The sequence below is a fragment of the Lissotriton vulgaris genome, chromosome 4_1 (assembly GCF_964263255.1).
Source record: "Lissotriton vulgaris chromosome 4_1, aLisVul1.2, whole genome shotgun sequence".
Lineage (NCBI taxonomy): Eukaryota > Metazoa > Chordata > Amphibia > Caudata > Salamandridae > Lissotriton > Lissotriton vulgaris.
This window is the reverse complement of record NC_141691.1, coordinates 1,031,840,240-1,031,857,525: the sequence shown is the minus strand read 5'-3', so window position 1 is coordinate 1,031,857,525 and position 17,286 is coordinate 1,031,840,240. Positions and strand designations below refer to the sequence as shown.

At 42.6% G+C, this 17,286-nt stretch overlaps 1 protein-coding gene across 1 annotated transcript in view; it reads right to left on the bottom strand.

The window, feature by feature from the left end:
- SEMA5A (semaphorin 5A) overlaps window positions 1-17,286 on the bottom strand; it is a 1,998,383-nt gene that overhangs the window by 442,958 nt on the left and 1,538,139 nt on the right. Inside the window, exon 15 of the mRNA XM_086965275.1 lies at window positions 7,430-7,573. Within this exon, the coding sequence (XP_086821401.1) occupies window positions 7,430-7,573 (144 nt within the window). The remainder of the gene's footprint in view (window positions 1-7,429; window positions 7,574-17,286) is intronic.

Here is a 17,286-nt window from a genome sequence, read left to right as displayed (position 1 = left end):
GGTGGTTCATTCAGCCTCCTGTGGATTTTTGGCAGGAAGTATATAACTGGGACCCTTGGAAATTTTTGAGATAAAAATTCAAATCCATTAGGTCCCAGCATCCCTTTCTCTAAACCTTCTTTCAAACGCGCCAAGACCTGTTCTTGTATTGCTTTAGTGGGATCTTCACTAATAACTCTATAGCACTCTTTGTTTTCCACTTGAGATGTTCCTTCTTTCATGTACATTTCTCTAGGCCAGATAACAAGGGCTCCCCCTTTATCTGCCTGTTTAATCGCCACAGTGCTGTCGTTTCTCAAAACAGAAATGGCCTTTTGTTGGTCTAAAGTAATATTTCTTTTGAAGAACTTCCCTCTTTTCTCTAGCTGTGTCAGTGAAGACATTACTGCTTGTTCATACACAATCACCGCCTTGGGGATACCATGTGAGGGTGGAATGAACTTAGATTTGTTGGCCAGCCCTTACTTACTTACTAAATGTTTCGAAGGGACAGCACATGCGCTGTCTCAGTCGAGACCTAAAAAGAAAGGTTTAGACCTGGCAAAAGGTCTATTTTGTCAAGTCAAAATCGCAGTTTAAAACTGACAACACAGGCCGCAATGACAGACCCGAGACCTGTTTAAAAGGATTACTTACGAGGGTGGCATAATGAGTGCTGCAAGCTCACTAGTAGCATTTAATTTACAGGACTTAGGTATATGTAGTACCACTTTTTACTACGAACCTACAAATAAATAAAATGTCACAATTTTTGAAGAAGGGATTACAAGCAGGTTAGCACTGGCTAGCAGTAGTGAAGTGCACAGAGTCCTAAAAGCCAACAAACATGGGTTCAGAATACAGGAGAATGAAGGCATAACGTTTGGGGAAGACCAGGCCAAGTCCAGCAGACATGAACTGGTGATTCCCTTCACTCACACCTGAATCAGTATAGATGTTGTTAAGTTTCCCAGTGGTGATGTATTCCAAATGTTCCTGAACCAGCCAAGCTCAGTCATTCCACTCCATCAAAGACCAAGACCTCATCTCCTGATGATTGGCCATGGTTACTAGTGGGTATTTTAGCTGTCAATGTCATTTTCTCCCTACAGCATTAGCTATATTTGAAGTGACTCATGCTGGTACCTGGGGTAGGTGTTTGAAGGTCTAACCCCACTTGTCCATCCACCAACATCCCATTTGATAATACTAGGTCTATGCAATTATATTTGCTTTCTTTGGGTAGTGATGTTTCACTTTTAAAATGTCCGAGCAGATTATGGAATGGTATTTCTGTATGCTCTGAATCCAGTGAACAGATGTATTAATTAGAGAACTCTCATCCTCTCTTATCAATTGAGAGGGTTTAGGGACTTTGGTGAAAAAACACTGATCTGCTGTTGACCAACCTGTTCTTTACAGTGTGAAGGAACACATACCCCTTACTTATGGCGCCAGTATAGTGTTGTCCTGAGTAGGCATCCCTGCCAAGATTTTGCCTCTCTATTTACAAAGTGAGGGCAGTTGAGTAGTTTCCTAGATGGTTGTGGGACATATGACTACAGGGACTGGAATCCCTATCCACCATCGAAGGCTCAGATTTGCTGTAAGAGGGCAGTTACACTTAACATTAACATATTTAGGTTGCCTAAGTTGGGTTCTTCTAATTTTAGCTAATGTTTCTTGGGGTTTTAAACTATCCTCGGACTCTGTGGGAGTTCTCTTAATGGAAGAGTTGCCACTGTAGCACTCATTTTAGCCACTGGAAGGGTGGCATATGACCTTGGACATCTGTTGACTATTATCAACCAGGGCAGATATCACTTGTCTTAGATCTCTGATCTCCTCCTTTAACTCCATTATTAACACTACCAAGGGGCCATACTTTAAACTATTGTCAACCTTTCGATGGCAGTCCCCTTCCAGAGCTGGCATTTCCTTCCTCATCACATCCGCCCACAGTTTCTATTGTAGCAAATCTATTCTGACAAAGAACGTTCACTTCAAGTGGGAAGTGTGGTGTTGGAGGCCCTGGGTGCAAGCCAGAGTTCCCCGGAGATTTTATTACAGTTGAATGACCCACTATTGGGGTATCTTGTTTGCTCGGAAGAACCAAACCTGTCATAATTAATGACAGGTTGGCTTTTTTTAGATGCTTTTGAGGGGCTTTATGAGAATGAATTATTGTTTCGTCCTCTTCTATTAAGACCTCTATTTTATTCAAAGCACACCTGTCTGCATCGGATTTGGTGTTTTTTGGGGGTTTGTTATTCCCTGCAGGGGCTCTACAGCTTTCCTTTTCCCCATCCATAGAACGGTTAACAATATGAACCACTAACCAGTTTGAGCACAGTATCACTTATAAGTCCTCCTCACTCATTGTCCACATGGCGCCAAATCAGTAGCTCCCAAAACAAACACATGACCTCTGTTTCTTATTGTGGATCCCAAAAATGGTCACACTTCCAAAGCCCTATTACTGAATTGTTACTCTTGAAAAATAAATCTCAGTGGCCCAGTCTCACCACTTAAAAGACACTCCAATTTGAAAAGCACAGGGTCAAGGTGGGTGGCCCAGCCCGGCTTCTTTTTGGCAAGGTTGGACAAGGATTGGCCCATCTTTGCCCCAGACTGGCCCAAGCATGTCCCATTAAGGGGGGATTGGAGGGGCGCTTTATAACACTAAAGACGTGCAGAACCCTCCTTCTCCATGCCCTCCCCCTCTTCTCAAATGCAGCAAGTTGCTGTGGGACGTGAAGTCCTTGGTGACATAGGTGTTTGGTGGAGTGGGGTTTGAGAAGCCCTTTATATATAACAGGTGGGTCAAATGGTCGGCCATTGAAGGTGTAAGGGTGGTCAAAGGTGTCACCCATGTAAATGTAAGGGTTAATGATTATGTGATGTTACTTCATTACTGCAATTATTTTTCTAAATTAAAGTTTATGAATACATCATGAGGTGTACGAATCAAGATGCAGATGCTGGAACATCGTTTTCACATCATTTAAATTTGCAACACCTTAGAATAATCTGATTAATGCATGATATCAGCACAATTCTAAACCAAACTGAATAAAAGCCTCAAATCTGTGGTATAAAGAAAAAAATCCAACTTAAATAGGAATTAACAACTTGTTAGTGATTCTCACTATATGAGTGGTAAATTGATTTTCATAAATGTGTTGCCGTATACCAGGGTACACTAATCTTACGCTTGCTAGTCCTCCAGATTGCGAAAAATCCACAGTTGTTCTCAAGCACATTCTTAAAAATATGCAGTGTTCAATGCCATTTGCCCCACTTACAGCAATATGTGGATCCTCCAAGAGTATATTCAGTTGTGCATGGTTAATTGCAAATGTTTCCAGATACCTACAATGTTACGTGAACATCCCCACTTTTTTAAATGACTACTCGCGTGACGGTGCAATGGGAACACTCATTTCACCAACTTTAATAATCGCACCAGTAGAATATCTGCATATCTTGCACATTTCCACTGCCCCTGATTTCAAGGAGCTTTGAATCACCTTCAGCTACCTGTCAACTGGTGCCTTGCAAAATCATGTGATTCAATGCTGGAGTAAAATGTCCTCCATGTGTTTTCATCAGCACCAACATCTGATCAGGTCCTGTGCCACCCCAACAACCATTGAATGGCTGCTCCATTTGTTTTTATGGTGATGAGCTTCCGAAGATATTTTTGCAAAGCATGTATCTTTTCAATTTTTCATTCCGTGAGGCGGATGTTTCTTGGACTATGACTTTGCTTCTCATTAGTAAAGGTGATACAATTCCTAGATGTGTCACAGGGGTGGGAGAATGCATGTGCTGATAGTCAAAGTGCACTTCACATGTATTGGAAACATACGGTCAAATGGTTCTAAATTACTCTGAATATTCAGCAAAATGTAGACCAATGGCTTGGTTGGATTCACATCAAGCATAAAGAGCGCCAGGATATCTTCTTTTGCTATTTCTGCAAATACGTTTTCGTAAAGTTAGCGCTAACATTATTCTGCTCACGTATTTCGATAAGTTGCAGAGAGGATGGAGTACATTTTTCTCTAGACAATCTTATTGGTCATCAGAAGCCCTTCAGCACTTCTTGATTTCCAGTTGGTGTTTTTAGAGAAGAATCTACATAGTGTATATCAGATGTTTGAGTTTGGTAACTCATTGTTGATAGGAACTTTGCACAGAAACGTTCCACAACTGAGCTATCTCCAAATATAGTGAGCGTGCGGTTGATGTCATGGGAAAAAGGTTGACTTTGGGGCTGAGTATTTCTAGTGTGCACCCTGCCATGGGAAAATCAAGCAGAATGAGGTGCAGCTTCTTTGACAGAACTTTCTCTAGAGAAAACCTCCTGATATTAATTTTTTTGAAGCTTCCGGTCAGGGTTTGAAAAACCTTGATTATCTGAGAATGGAATGTCAACAGCGTAAATATGTATAGCTCGAACAGGTGCCTGCACCCATCTTTGAGGAGAAATTTGCATCATATAGAGCTAAAGAAGTCTAATTCCTAATATTTAGTGGAGGCTAAATCCTCTAGCTACAGCTATCATTGGAAAGAATCCACCATAAATTGGACTTCATTCTCTTTAGGTGCTAAAGGAGGTGAAGATCGATCACCTGGAACCAGTATCTATCAGTTTGACGGCGTACGGCCTTTGAGCGCAATCCCCATCAAGATTGCCACCTGAGGTCAACAAGCGGAACGCTGGAGAGGGATCCAACATGGAAACTTTCAAACTTCAGTTTTGATCCATCTCTTTTCAAATGTCTTAAGCAAGAAGTGTTCAGACAGAGAGCAGGGTAAAATACAATTAGAGAAATGATTAACTTGAAGATGTTTGCTTCTGTCAAGGAACAGAACAATGTAATTATAGAAGCAAAAAAAATCATGTCTAAATGCATTCCCTCTGCACTGGCATCATTATAGTGAGTGGCATTCTGCCTCTGAACAGATGGAGTGGATTTTGATAAACCCCTGCGAGGGCTCTGTCTCACACTGCAGGAAAACGGTTGCTCCCGCCTCAAAATCTCATATTACCCGTATCTTTAATGCTGTAGGACCCACAGTGCCATGGAAAAGAGAGCAATGGAACAAAGTAATTCTAACCTTTGTCAAGATGGGAAGGTTCACATAAGGAAAAAGAATATGTATGCGATTTACAGTACGGAGGGTAACATACCAGAAGCTGTATATGTAGATATATATATATGGTAGTTCTCAAGTTTAGGTGGAAAGCAGCTCCTGTATAGAGCACTCTCAACACCTGCGACACTCTAGATCTGCTCACCTCAAATGTCTGTATTTTATCATATATATATATATATATATATATATATATATATATATATATATATATATATATATATATATATATATATATATATATATATATATATATATTACATTGATGCTAATTAACTCTTGAAATATTCCAATGAGAATAATTACTATCCTAAATGGAACAACCTATATACACAAGGCATGACAACTGACCGAGAAACAACTTTTGAAAAAAAGAGCATTTTGTCATTTTAAATAATGCAGCTGGAGAAAGATTTTTTAAAATAGGAATCCCAGAGGTATGCACTTTGAATTTTCATTAAAAACTCTTGCATAGATCATGCCTTACAGCCATGAATGCACAACAAACTCCTTCCCTTTTCAGATGGCTGAATGTAAATATTTTCCATTTGGAGGCTTGTGGGACACAATCAATAGCACCATGGAACGCACATGAAAAGAATGACTATGGGGTCAGAATATTCACTGTAATTTCATAGAGACTGGCCTAGTTCCTGAATATTTTTCCAAAGTCACTAATGGGTCTCATTTTCTTCTGTGCAATCTTCTGCTCCTCCCACGGCGCGCGCGCCAGTAACAGCCAGCACAAAGTCCGACATGCAGTGGGAAAATGCATCTAGTGCATTAGTATGACTATGGTTGATGCACCCATAAACCCTTGCTGTGGGATGCAGAGGTGTTCAATGACTGCTTAGAGATAAAGAAATCAGACACATGGTGGGATATGACAGGATTGCATTTGTTGGGGTGACACTAGGGGGCGCTAAGGAATACTAGATATGCATTGGGTGACAGGGCTTGTGGAACAAATAAGTCATTTCTAGAATGAATTTCTTGGCGTATGCTGAAGGCAGCAAGAGTAGTGTTGGGGAAGTCATTTGTGACAAGAGACACACAATTACAAAATGGCTTCAGCATGGCCAATATTTCCAATATGATCCTATCCTGTGTTCCTATGAATTCCTGTCAGCTGGACATTTTAATGCTGGCTTTGGACACCTCTTTCATGGCTTCCTCCACTCTATAATTTAAAATAACGAGTATTGTAAAGCAAAGCCACAGGATATGCAGCAGGCATGGATCTCAGCAGAGCACTTCAAAGCAGAGGGGATTTTCAAAAACATTAGGGTTTTCTGCTCAGAGTTTAAAACGCTGTGATGAGAACATGGAAAGGAGCAGCAGGGTCGAGGCTCAAAGCAGAGCAGTGACAGAGGTGGGCCATCTCCTCATGGAAGTTCTTCACTTTAAGTTTCACTACAGAGCTTAGGACTCTGCTGATGCCCCTGCGACTAGCTCTGCTCCTACTCCCACTTGCAAAGTGGAGCTGTTTTGGTATGCCATGTCTTTTTTTGCCACAGGTGTTTAAAAAGTTGCAGATAATAACACAATCCCTGCTCCTCTTACTGTCCAATTATAATAATAATAATAATAATAATAATAATAATAATAATAATAATAATAATAATAATAATAATAATAAGTCCATTAGTAAAGCGCCATGGTTACACTGATGCCAGTGTGTCCCCGCGCTGCGGTAAAGTCAGCCAGAAATCAAAGCCCAAGGCATACCCGACCTATCATTGAGGAAAGAGAAATGTTTTAAAATTTTTCCTAAAGCATCTCTCCTGGGTCTCCATCTGGAGCTCCATCGAGAGGGCATTCCATTACTTAGCCGCCAGTTGTCGAAAGGACCGGCCACCCATCCTGGCCTTTTTAATAGCAGGAACACATACCAAACCTACCCCTATTATTATAGAATTAATTGAAACTGCATTCCCACTTAAATAAAAAATTGCTTCAAGAAATCGTTACAACTCTATCCATAACTCTATCCTCCTTTCGTGGAATATCTTTTTTTACAATTACCTTTACAGAAGGATCCTTGTTCTATTTAAGCTACAATTTTAATGAATGAGCACTGAGTGCCCCCGTTTTGCCCATTCCAAGCTATATGTATTAAAAATATGCTCATGTGACAGCATTAGTGCTTACACGTCTCCATTTAGAGAGGCTATAGTGTGAGACTCGGATTTTCCTATTTGTTTACTTTACTGATGATCTGTAGACCAGATTCCTCCTCGGTTCCATTTGTCATAGATGCAATGTGTTAAATTTGGGGATTGCGTACCTCTCTTCACGATTTTGTCCCACACACACACGACCGCCATGGCGAGGCGTTGGATTGCTGCAGGAGCGCTGCCGCACTTGGAAGCCAATTCCACAGCTGGTACTGCACGTTGACCAGGCAGTCCAAGGGGTCCAACCGCCATTCCTAAGTGAAATAAATAGTGAAGACATTTTTATAGTGCACATTCACAAGTATATCACAATGTATCAGTATCATAGGGTGGCTTGTGTACAATTGTATAGCCAATATATCTTTGGTGTGTAAGACAAGGCTACCAGGCAGACTTGATGGCCCAAGCTGAGTCCCAGATTCTGCTGAATGTTTAAGTTCAAAATGTCCATTTCTATCCAGGAGTGAAATAATAGACATATAAAGTGCAATGGGAAGTAAAAATAATGCATTTTTGCACAATATGATTTATTGCCAATTGTGGAAGCAACATTAATGTTTAATGTCAACCAAGCATTTCAAACAAATGACACTTTTCGGAAAAGACTTAATCCCATAAATTGAATATAAAAACGTAGGATTATTGTCAATTTACACTTAAATACTTACATAACAAAATGACTCGAGTCTATTCATACATTCACAATTTACATATTTCTTTCACCATAAAACACGTATTTAAAATATAAAAAGGGATTCAACCGAAAATTGGAAAAGCTTCTAGAATATATTTCACACAAGCTTTCAAGACAGACATTTCTTCATAACAGCAGCCTGCATTGCCATGTAAACCTTGTGCCCCATTCAGTGCCTCATTGTGGATGTATGACATCACAACGCATGCTTTTACATCGCATGCTTTTACATCGCATGCTTTTACATCGCAAGTTTTACAACGCATAGTGTTGAGGGGTGCTGGATAGTGAATAGTTTAATTTACTATTCCAACTCCAGTCCCCGTGGATAGTAGGGAAGGTGTTGGATAGTAAATTAAATCTATTCCCTATCCTAGAGCGCCCCCCCCAGCGCAATGCGTTGTAATGGCTTGCGTTGTAAAAGTTGCGATGTAAAAGCACTGCGTGCTAAAAGTTGCATTGTAAAGGATGTTTCCCCCTCATTGTATCAGGCCATTGCATCATCTCAAAGCAAATTAAAACTTGACTATAGTGCCAAGCCATTCCAATAAGCCATGTCTTGAAGGTTAGGTAATTCTCTAGCCAACGATTTCAGGTGCTTAGATTTGGCTTTTTCGTGGTATAGAAATCATGAAAAAGAGTCTGAAACAGTTATGTGCACGCATGACAACATATGAATGAGTTTAAAATGGCAGGCACGCAACTTTCATGAAAAAATTGAAGTTATACAATGCCCAAGCTATGCTTGCAACTGTGCATAACAGGAGGCTTTTTGCAGTCCACATGCATTCCCATAACACTGTTGTATAACGAGCAACGTGCGTACATACATGTGCAGGGCTTATATAGAGTGGTGTATTTTGATCATTTCCCTGACCCCGACTCTGATTGTTTCATACACATGCACACAATGTAGTGACCACAGATGTAACAACAGCAAATGCATTAGCAGAAAATTTTGTTACGCGCACTGCATCACCAAATGGGATGCAGTGCACACAACAAAATTAGTTTTAGTTATTTATATGATTACTTACCTGTACTTGGCCGTATTCCGTAGTTTACTAACCCCCACCCTGCCCCTTCCCGCCCCACGTCATCGCCCGGCAGCACTCCCACCACCGACCTCTACTGCTCCCTTTGCTAAGTACAGAGGTCAGCATGACAGTCCTTCTTGGGTCCTTCTCCAGGTCTGGAATTATCTGAGGCTCAGGGTGAATGGGATGCCACATTTATTCCCAGAAAGTCCCCTGGAGGGATGATGCAGTCACTAGTCAATAGGCTACCAGATCCCCTCCCTCTTGGTGCCGACTTTCTGGCTGTGTGTTGCATCTAGCAATCCCAATTCTGCCCACTCTCCGAATGTCGGGACCCTTCCTCGAATGTTAGGAGCTTGGTAGCCCACACAGAGATGTGACTACCTGTGGGCTATACTCCCACAGGAAAACTGGTTTGCACACTGGTCTCCCCTCTCTGTTCCGGTCACCAGCCTGTCTACATGAACAAAGGGCAGCCGAGCAGGTGTGTGTGATTGCCAATTTCTCAACAAAGGCAACTTTGCCTTTGAAGCCTGTCTTTTGTGCCAGCATCCCAAATTGATTCCTACAAAGGGGAGGTAAGACCTCACCCTTTACCAGGCTACTATTTTTCTTAAGCCTGGGAGTCATTCATACTTTCCCCAGGAGGACAGAAAGCTGTCTGGTGTCTAGTGACCGTGAGAGACCAATGGACAAACTGGGTCACAGAGTGACAACTTTCCAAACTTGCATCTCTGTAATAGTGACATAACATTTGACTTGGGCATCAAGTCATGTTTAATGCCAAAGTTAATTTGATACCTTACACTACCCATCTAAGTAGTCCCATTCAGAAGTTAACCGAACTGAGTGATCAGCCGTTAACCCTGTGTTAGCCAATGGGGCTACTAATTCTCCCACAGCAAAATGACAGACTGGAAGTGTTACTTCCAGGATATATATATATATATATATATATATGATGGTGTGTCTGGTTTAACTAATACTCCATTTGAAGATTTTATGGAGAATGTGAAAGCAGGAGGAACGAATTGCGTTGCCTCCTGTATGGCATCGAGTGATCTATGTTAGAGCCAGTAGATGTGCATTCAATGTGCTACTTTGAATATGAGGCACATCGATTGAAATCTCACAATTTTTTCGATTGCGAGGGAGTGCAGATGTTTTGGGGCTTCTAAAGAGGATGACCAATGAGGAAGTCCCAATTTCATCTTGGGTGCCATATTCTGAATGCCTTGATTTTTTTTTAGTTGTCCTTTGCCTGCCCCCAGAGGGAATTGCAGTAATCCAGGCGGCCAAGAGAAGTCACCTGGATTACCACCTGATGGACCTGCTTAGGAAGGAAGAGAAGGATCTTCTTAAAGACCTTAACCAAAAAATAACAAGTTAAAACCGCATGACGGACCTAACCCTTCATCGTGAGGATGGCTCAGAGTAGATGCATACATTTTTTACAGACTTCGCAGGAGCAGGGTGTATCATCCAGGAAGGGGTTCAGAAATTTAGAGGTAGCATATTCGGGCTCTGCCAATGTTGTAGCCACAAAACCTCTGTTTTTTCAGAGTTAAAATGTAATGCATTATACTGCAAGCAACTAGAGATTGCTGCTATATATCTGTGAATAGGACCAAAAGGGTCATTGCAAGTTCTATCTGCAGTGATAATAAACGGAATGTCATCAGTGTCATTTAGGCATCGTAATCCAAAACATTTAGTAAGTTTCAGAAGAGGGCAGATGTGTAAATTAAACAGAGTGGGTCTAAATGCAGAGCTCTGTGGAACCCCTTGATACAAGGCCCTAAAGTAAGAGAGGAAACAATGAGGAGGCCTGTGTCCTACTAATTAAGTAGGATCTACAGAAGTAAAGGGTAGCGTCTTTAATCCGGGATTCCTGGAACCTGTCCAGCTGAACGACGTTGGAGACAGTATCAAATGCTGCTGATAAAGCTAAGAGAACCAGGGCAGATGGTTCAGCCTGGTCAAGAGCATTCAAAGATTATCCACCCTGGCTAGCATAGCTTTTTCAGTGCTATGTAGAGGACGAACGCCTGACTGGATGACGTCCAGCACCTGAATCTGCACCAGTCTCTCCATTAACAATCCAAATCACACACTTTTTAACATCTTAAACGTAAATAGAATTAACAATATATATATAGGGTGGCCATTGAAGAGAATTGAAGGTACGGAATTAGGTTTTTTAACAGAAGAACAATTAAGGCCCTTTTCCAAGGGTCAGGGACCTGCCTGGAGGACCGCAATCTATTACATACCTCTCTCAACAGGGGTTCCAGAATGCCAGGCAACTTCTGCCCCTGAGATCGTGGCAAGGGATCTAGTGGGGACCCAGCTTTCAGTGTCACTGAGATTGAGAAAATGCCTGATAAGTGGTCTAGAATCACAGCCTTATTAGAGGTGGTGGGACCAGAGGTCGTCTACTCTGTCCCTTTATGTATGCTCAAAGTACACATCAGTGGTTTGGACTGCCTAGTATTTTTATCTGGCTCGAAGGCTTCAATGATTGCCCTTATCTTAGACTCAAAGAAGTTTAGCAGCTTATCCTTAAGCTTCTGTGTGTGTAAGATAGTAATAGAATAACGCTTAGGAGCTGAAATGTTTTTCAACATTTGAAACATTTCCAGATCATGTGCCACCAGATCATGTGCAACTCAATATTTTGTCAAAATACTGCACAATGATCAAGCCAAACAGGCCTAAACTAGTCTTATCGTGAGGGAATATGGGTTAGCAGTTTGGTAGTGTCTTTTGGCGCAAATCCAAGCCTGATTTGCACTCCTGACATCTTTGCCTACTCAAGGTTTTAAAAATGCAAAAATAAACACAGGAAAATTGAACCTACTCAAGGCGAATACTGAGTCTCACCTGCTCGGACCACAACTACCATCATGCCATCTGGCATTTGTTGTGTGCCACGCCCACTGTGGGCGGTTCTTTCAATAAATCAAGAATGAAAAGTATTCAGTAGAGCCCTCGATTTCCCTGTGTGCAGCCCATGATTACAAGGCGTTCAGCCTCGAAACGCGTCCGGATTGAAGCAACAAAAGAAAAGGATGCAAGAATAGCGCGATGTAGCGAGGTGCACAGACCGGATGGTAGGGGACAGCATGTGTGCCCTCTCGAAGCTCAAGGGCAATTTGTGGCAACATTTTCTCACACGGCAGTCCTGGCCGTGGTACAGGAGCACCATTTCCTGCAAAACTGTGAACTGGAAAGGCTTCGGAGCTAAACCATTTCTCTCTGTGAAGTATGCTGTACCTGGATCAATCAGCCCACATTCCTGACATCTTTGCCTACTCAAGGTTTTAAACATGCGAAATAAACACAGGAGAATTGAACCTACTCAAGGCAAATACTGAATCTCACCTGCTCGGACCACAACTACCATCATGCCATCTGGCATCTTGTGTGTGCCACGCCCACTGTGGGCGGTTCTTTCAATAAATCAAGAATGAAAAGAATTCAGGAGAGCCCTCGTTTTCCCTGTGTGCAGCCCATGATTACGAGGCGTTCAGCCTCGAAACGCTTCTGGATTGAAGTGGGAGGGCGGGATTTTTGATCTCTATCTTATCACTCTAGATCTAAACCCCGTTCTGGTCGATCGAATCTTTATTGCCTGTCATTGAGGAAAGAAAGTGCATCCAATACCAGGTTAGTTTGATCAATAATGGGCTCGACTCTGAAAAACCACATACTACTTCTAAGTTTTAAAGCTTTATTACAGAGTCATTGATAACTGCAAATACAGGCATCTCAAAACGAGATTCAAAAGATATAGAGGCACTAATATAAACATATGTTCTCTGAAATTTCTTAGGCGAGCAAAGAACAGTACTAGAACTAGCTCCAGAATCAACAGGGATGCAAGCATAGACACGAATTGTGATCTGTCCGTCATTTACAAAGGAAGGAAGGAATCAGGTTAGGCTGTCCCTACCCTGTACTAGATGGTATCCCTACTTAACCTGGTCCCAACCTATCAAAGGTGTCAGCTGTGAATGTCCTCCTAAGAAGATCACCCACTCTTAGTCTTAGGTGAAAACCTATGATCTCCAGTCATGACCCCTCTCTGCCTACCCATCCGCTCTCTGAAAGGTCCTCAGGCATCCGCTCTCTCTCCACCCAGGGGTGCTGTCCCTAATGCAAAACACAATTACAGTTGTAACGCCCCTCACGAGACGCCCCTCACGTGGTGTCGGTTCTGGCTTTTTCCATGATGATCTTCCTCTGGGCCTCGTGTTCAGCGTTGACCTTGCTTCTCAGGCTCTTCTCCGGCCCGCTGATACCCCCTAAACATTCCTGAATCCTCCTCCATGTCTGTACCAGTCTACTCGAACAGAGCTCTATTCATCACTTTTAATCGAGAACCCCTCGCACCTGCAGACAGACATCCGCAACTTGAATCCCAATTCTCATAGACTTCTAACAGAAGTCTGCAACTTATTTCTCAACCCAACTCGGCATGTATCAGCACGTGCAAATTAGAAAAACCCTTTTCTCTTTTCAGGCCTACAACCCTTCTCGCAGAGGTTTATTCTCTTCAAATCCTTTCGTGAATTAAAATAACATGTTAACACTTTATTCTTTGATTATGAGAAACACTTCTATGGGATATAAATCTAACGAATAAACAGAATTACTTATAACATTAGTGCAATCCATGTTTATGCATAAGTGTACATTTCTAAACCCTTCTGCCCTGGCCATGAGGCCTGCTCCCTTCTATGCTTTGCAGCATGACATTCCTCCATTAGCAGCTACATAACATGGATCATGATTAATCACGTCTAATAAGAATACATTTTCCACACATTTCTGCGTCAGTCCCATTTCTATATGAATTCTCTATGTTAACTACACACGTCTAAGCATAGGTGAATATATCCTCAACACTTACAAGCACTTCTATTATATTTGTGCGACTAACTTATACTTATGGTGCACTCGTGCATTTTGTTCAGTTTGCGCTCTCTCAGTTCCCCCCTTTGATGACCTCTCGTGGTCATCACCAAAATTCAAACTGAACTAGTTGCCATCCCCCCTCGTTTCAGCATTTCGAGAGCCCTCAGACTCTTATACTGATTGTCTTGCATGGCAGCTAATCTCCGTTCCTGTTCTCTCCTGGATCTCTCCAACCTATTTGATCTGTACCATTGGTACGACCTCACCAATCCCCACAACATGATCACGCAGATCAGTATTATGATGATAGGCTTCAGTATGTACCATACAAAGCTCTTCCCTATATTGGCGAACCAACCTCCAACTTCACCCATTCCATGGCCCACTTTTTCCCAAACATTTACTTTAGTCAGGTCTTCGATCTCTTTGTGAATGTTAGTTATGTTCATGATAACTTTCTCCAGAGGTTTTGAATTGTCTGGAATGTAAGTGCAACATTCCTGGACCTTCAAAGCCTTACAGACTCCGCCCTCTTTTGCTAGCAGAACGTCTAACGCAAGACGGTTCTGGAGCACCATGGCCCTTATCGATTGCATCTCTCCTTCCACCAGCATTAAGGATCTAGCAGTACTGGCAGACAACCTGTCTACGACTGTTGCCAGTCTCCTGATCTTGACATCATTGAGGATCAGTCCTAAAATAGGAAATGCAGCGCCAAATACATCTCCAACTAGTTCTGCATCCCCTACGTCTCTTCTTCCTCTTGTTGAGGCTTTGCCCTCTATGATCTCCAAGTCTTTAGCATGGTATATTTTGGGGAAGACAATTGCCAAATAACACGATCCATACCAGTTGTCAGGTAGTCTAACATAGGCATTTCTTCCACATACAAAATATACATTTGGAATCACTTGCATTCCCTTCAGAAAGTCCTTTGTGTAATATTCTAATCTAAAAGCATGTTCACAACTGACCTCCCCTACGAATACATTTTCGTAGTACGTTTTGCTTCTGTGAAGGCATAACTTCCCTTTCTGTGTTCTATCCAAAGCTATAGGACCACTACTACCCTTTATTTTATGGTCCTTCTCCTCCTCGGTCCAATCTGTCTTCCACTGTCCTGATTTTTTTCAGAATCTTTTGCCTTCTATATCGATCATCCACTTGCCCTATAAACTTCTTCTCGACTTCTGACACTTTGCATGTCAGGTTATTTCTGCGGGCATGTGAAGTATCTAAAGTATCCCACGGAATGAAGAACTTTGCCAATCTGTCTTCACTCTTATAATAGTCCCACTTATTCATTTGCTTGTAATTTGGGACTTCAGGTAACACCGAATCGTAATTAGAAAAGTAGTACTCAAAACTATCTCTACCATAAAATATGCTAAGCAATAAGCTACATGTAATGCCATAAGTCAGTGGTAGGTGATGATATCTGATGCCTTCATCTACAGACGCAGGCAATTGCATACAAACATAACAGTCCTTGACCTCCATGGCATCTACATATTCATATAACAATTTGGCATAAGCATTTGACCTATAGTCGCCTTGGGACTCATCCATGTGTAACCTACGGGCTTCTGCTGCTAATAACGCTTTCTCCTGTACTGTTTCCCCTTTCTTACCAGCAGCAGTGGGTTCTGGTGTCACTTCAGATTTTTCGTCTGGTACCCTTGCCTCACTCTCGTGTCCCATCACATATGATACAGTAACTACCAAAGCTATAAGCAGTATCACTCCCACTATTAATGTGCCTATTATACATTTGGCTCTGCGGTTTGGATTACCGGCCTCCATGTTCTACAGATAGTATGGTTCCTTTCTCCTTTGCACCACAAAGTTCTTTCTCTTTGAGTTCCTTTACAGTCTCTCTTGTCTCTACTTCTTTAGAACCACACAACTGGAAGCTGGCAATTTTCTTTTTGCAAAAGTCTTTTTGAACCTTAACACAGACAACCCTAGCCCTTCTCCGTCAACTTAAAGGAAACCCCTAAGTTTTCTTTGCATTCCTAGGCGTTCCCATTCTCTTCTTACTCTTGTTTATTCACAGAGTCTTTAAGCATCCACAACAGGACTTGGACCAGCGGCTTGGATAGCGTAGTTCAATATTTCCAAGCGAAGTATGTGCTCTTCATGGCTTGTTATCGTTGTTCCAAAGTCGGGGAATTGCAATTCGGTGAAGAACATGTGCTTTAACTTGCTCAGGCAGGGAGGGTTGGGGAGTTTGAACGTTAGTGACCCTTCGGTTTCGACTCCAGGCACCAACAGCTGTACTTCTACTGTAATGATGGGTTCAGAGCTGGTCACTAGCACCGCCCTTATTCTCCCTGTAGCTCGTTCCCAAGACATCTGTCGCCAGATATGTCCACTCAGGAGTGGCGTATCTTCTGTTAGGCACACGTACTCTCCTTGACCTTCTTGGGCCTGCTGCTTCAGCACCCAGAGCACCTTCGTCCGGGTCTGAGTCTTCGGATATTGGAGCAAGGGTTCTCTCTGGAGTTGACCTCAGACTTGACCTTCTCCTTTGCGGCCAGTTAGCCTCTCCACGCCTTGCCCTTCCGCTCCTTGTCCTTCTGCTTTGCTCGGGCTCACTTTCAGCTTGACCAGCGTCTGATTCGTACTCCTCGTTACTTCCTCCTTCTGTAGCGTCGTCGGTTTCACTATTGTACTGACCGTCCTCAGCTTGGTCAGACACGCTCCCAGCTTCTTCTGGCACCTCTACAGCTTGGCTGGCCCCCTCTATGGCTTCTCTGTCCACAGCTGGACTTACATCCGAGAGAGGAGCTGTTTCTTCCAAAGGTGCTGGAACTCTCCGCGTGTGAGACGCGTGGATCCAGTTGGGCAGTCCTCCCACCTTCACAGCAGTGTTCGAGATTAGGATGATCTGGTAGGGCCCACGCCAGCGGACATCTAGGCAACTTCTTCTGACGTGCTTTTTTATCAGTACCCAATCTCCAGGGCACAGGTCATGACACAAGTCCTGGCACGACGGGACCTCGGCAGCCTGCACCTGAAGGGACACAGAATGAATGGCGTCAGACAGACCCTTACAATAGTCCAGGATCATATCATCTGTGATATTCAACAAGGCTGCAGTCAGTACTGATGGCAATCTCATTGCCCTTCCCATTAACACCTCGTGTGGCGATAGTCCCGTTCTTCTGTCTGGGGTACTACGGATGCTCATGAGAACTAGTGGCAAGGCATCGGGCCAACTCAGAGACGTTGATGAACACATTTTGGCAATTCGGGACTTTATGGTGCCGTTTATCTGCTCCACAATCCCCGAAGCTTCTGGTCGATAACTACA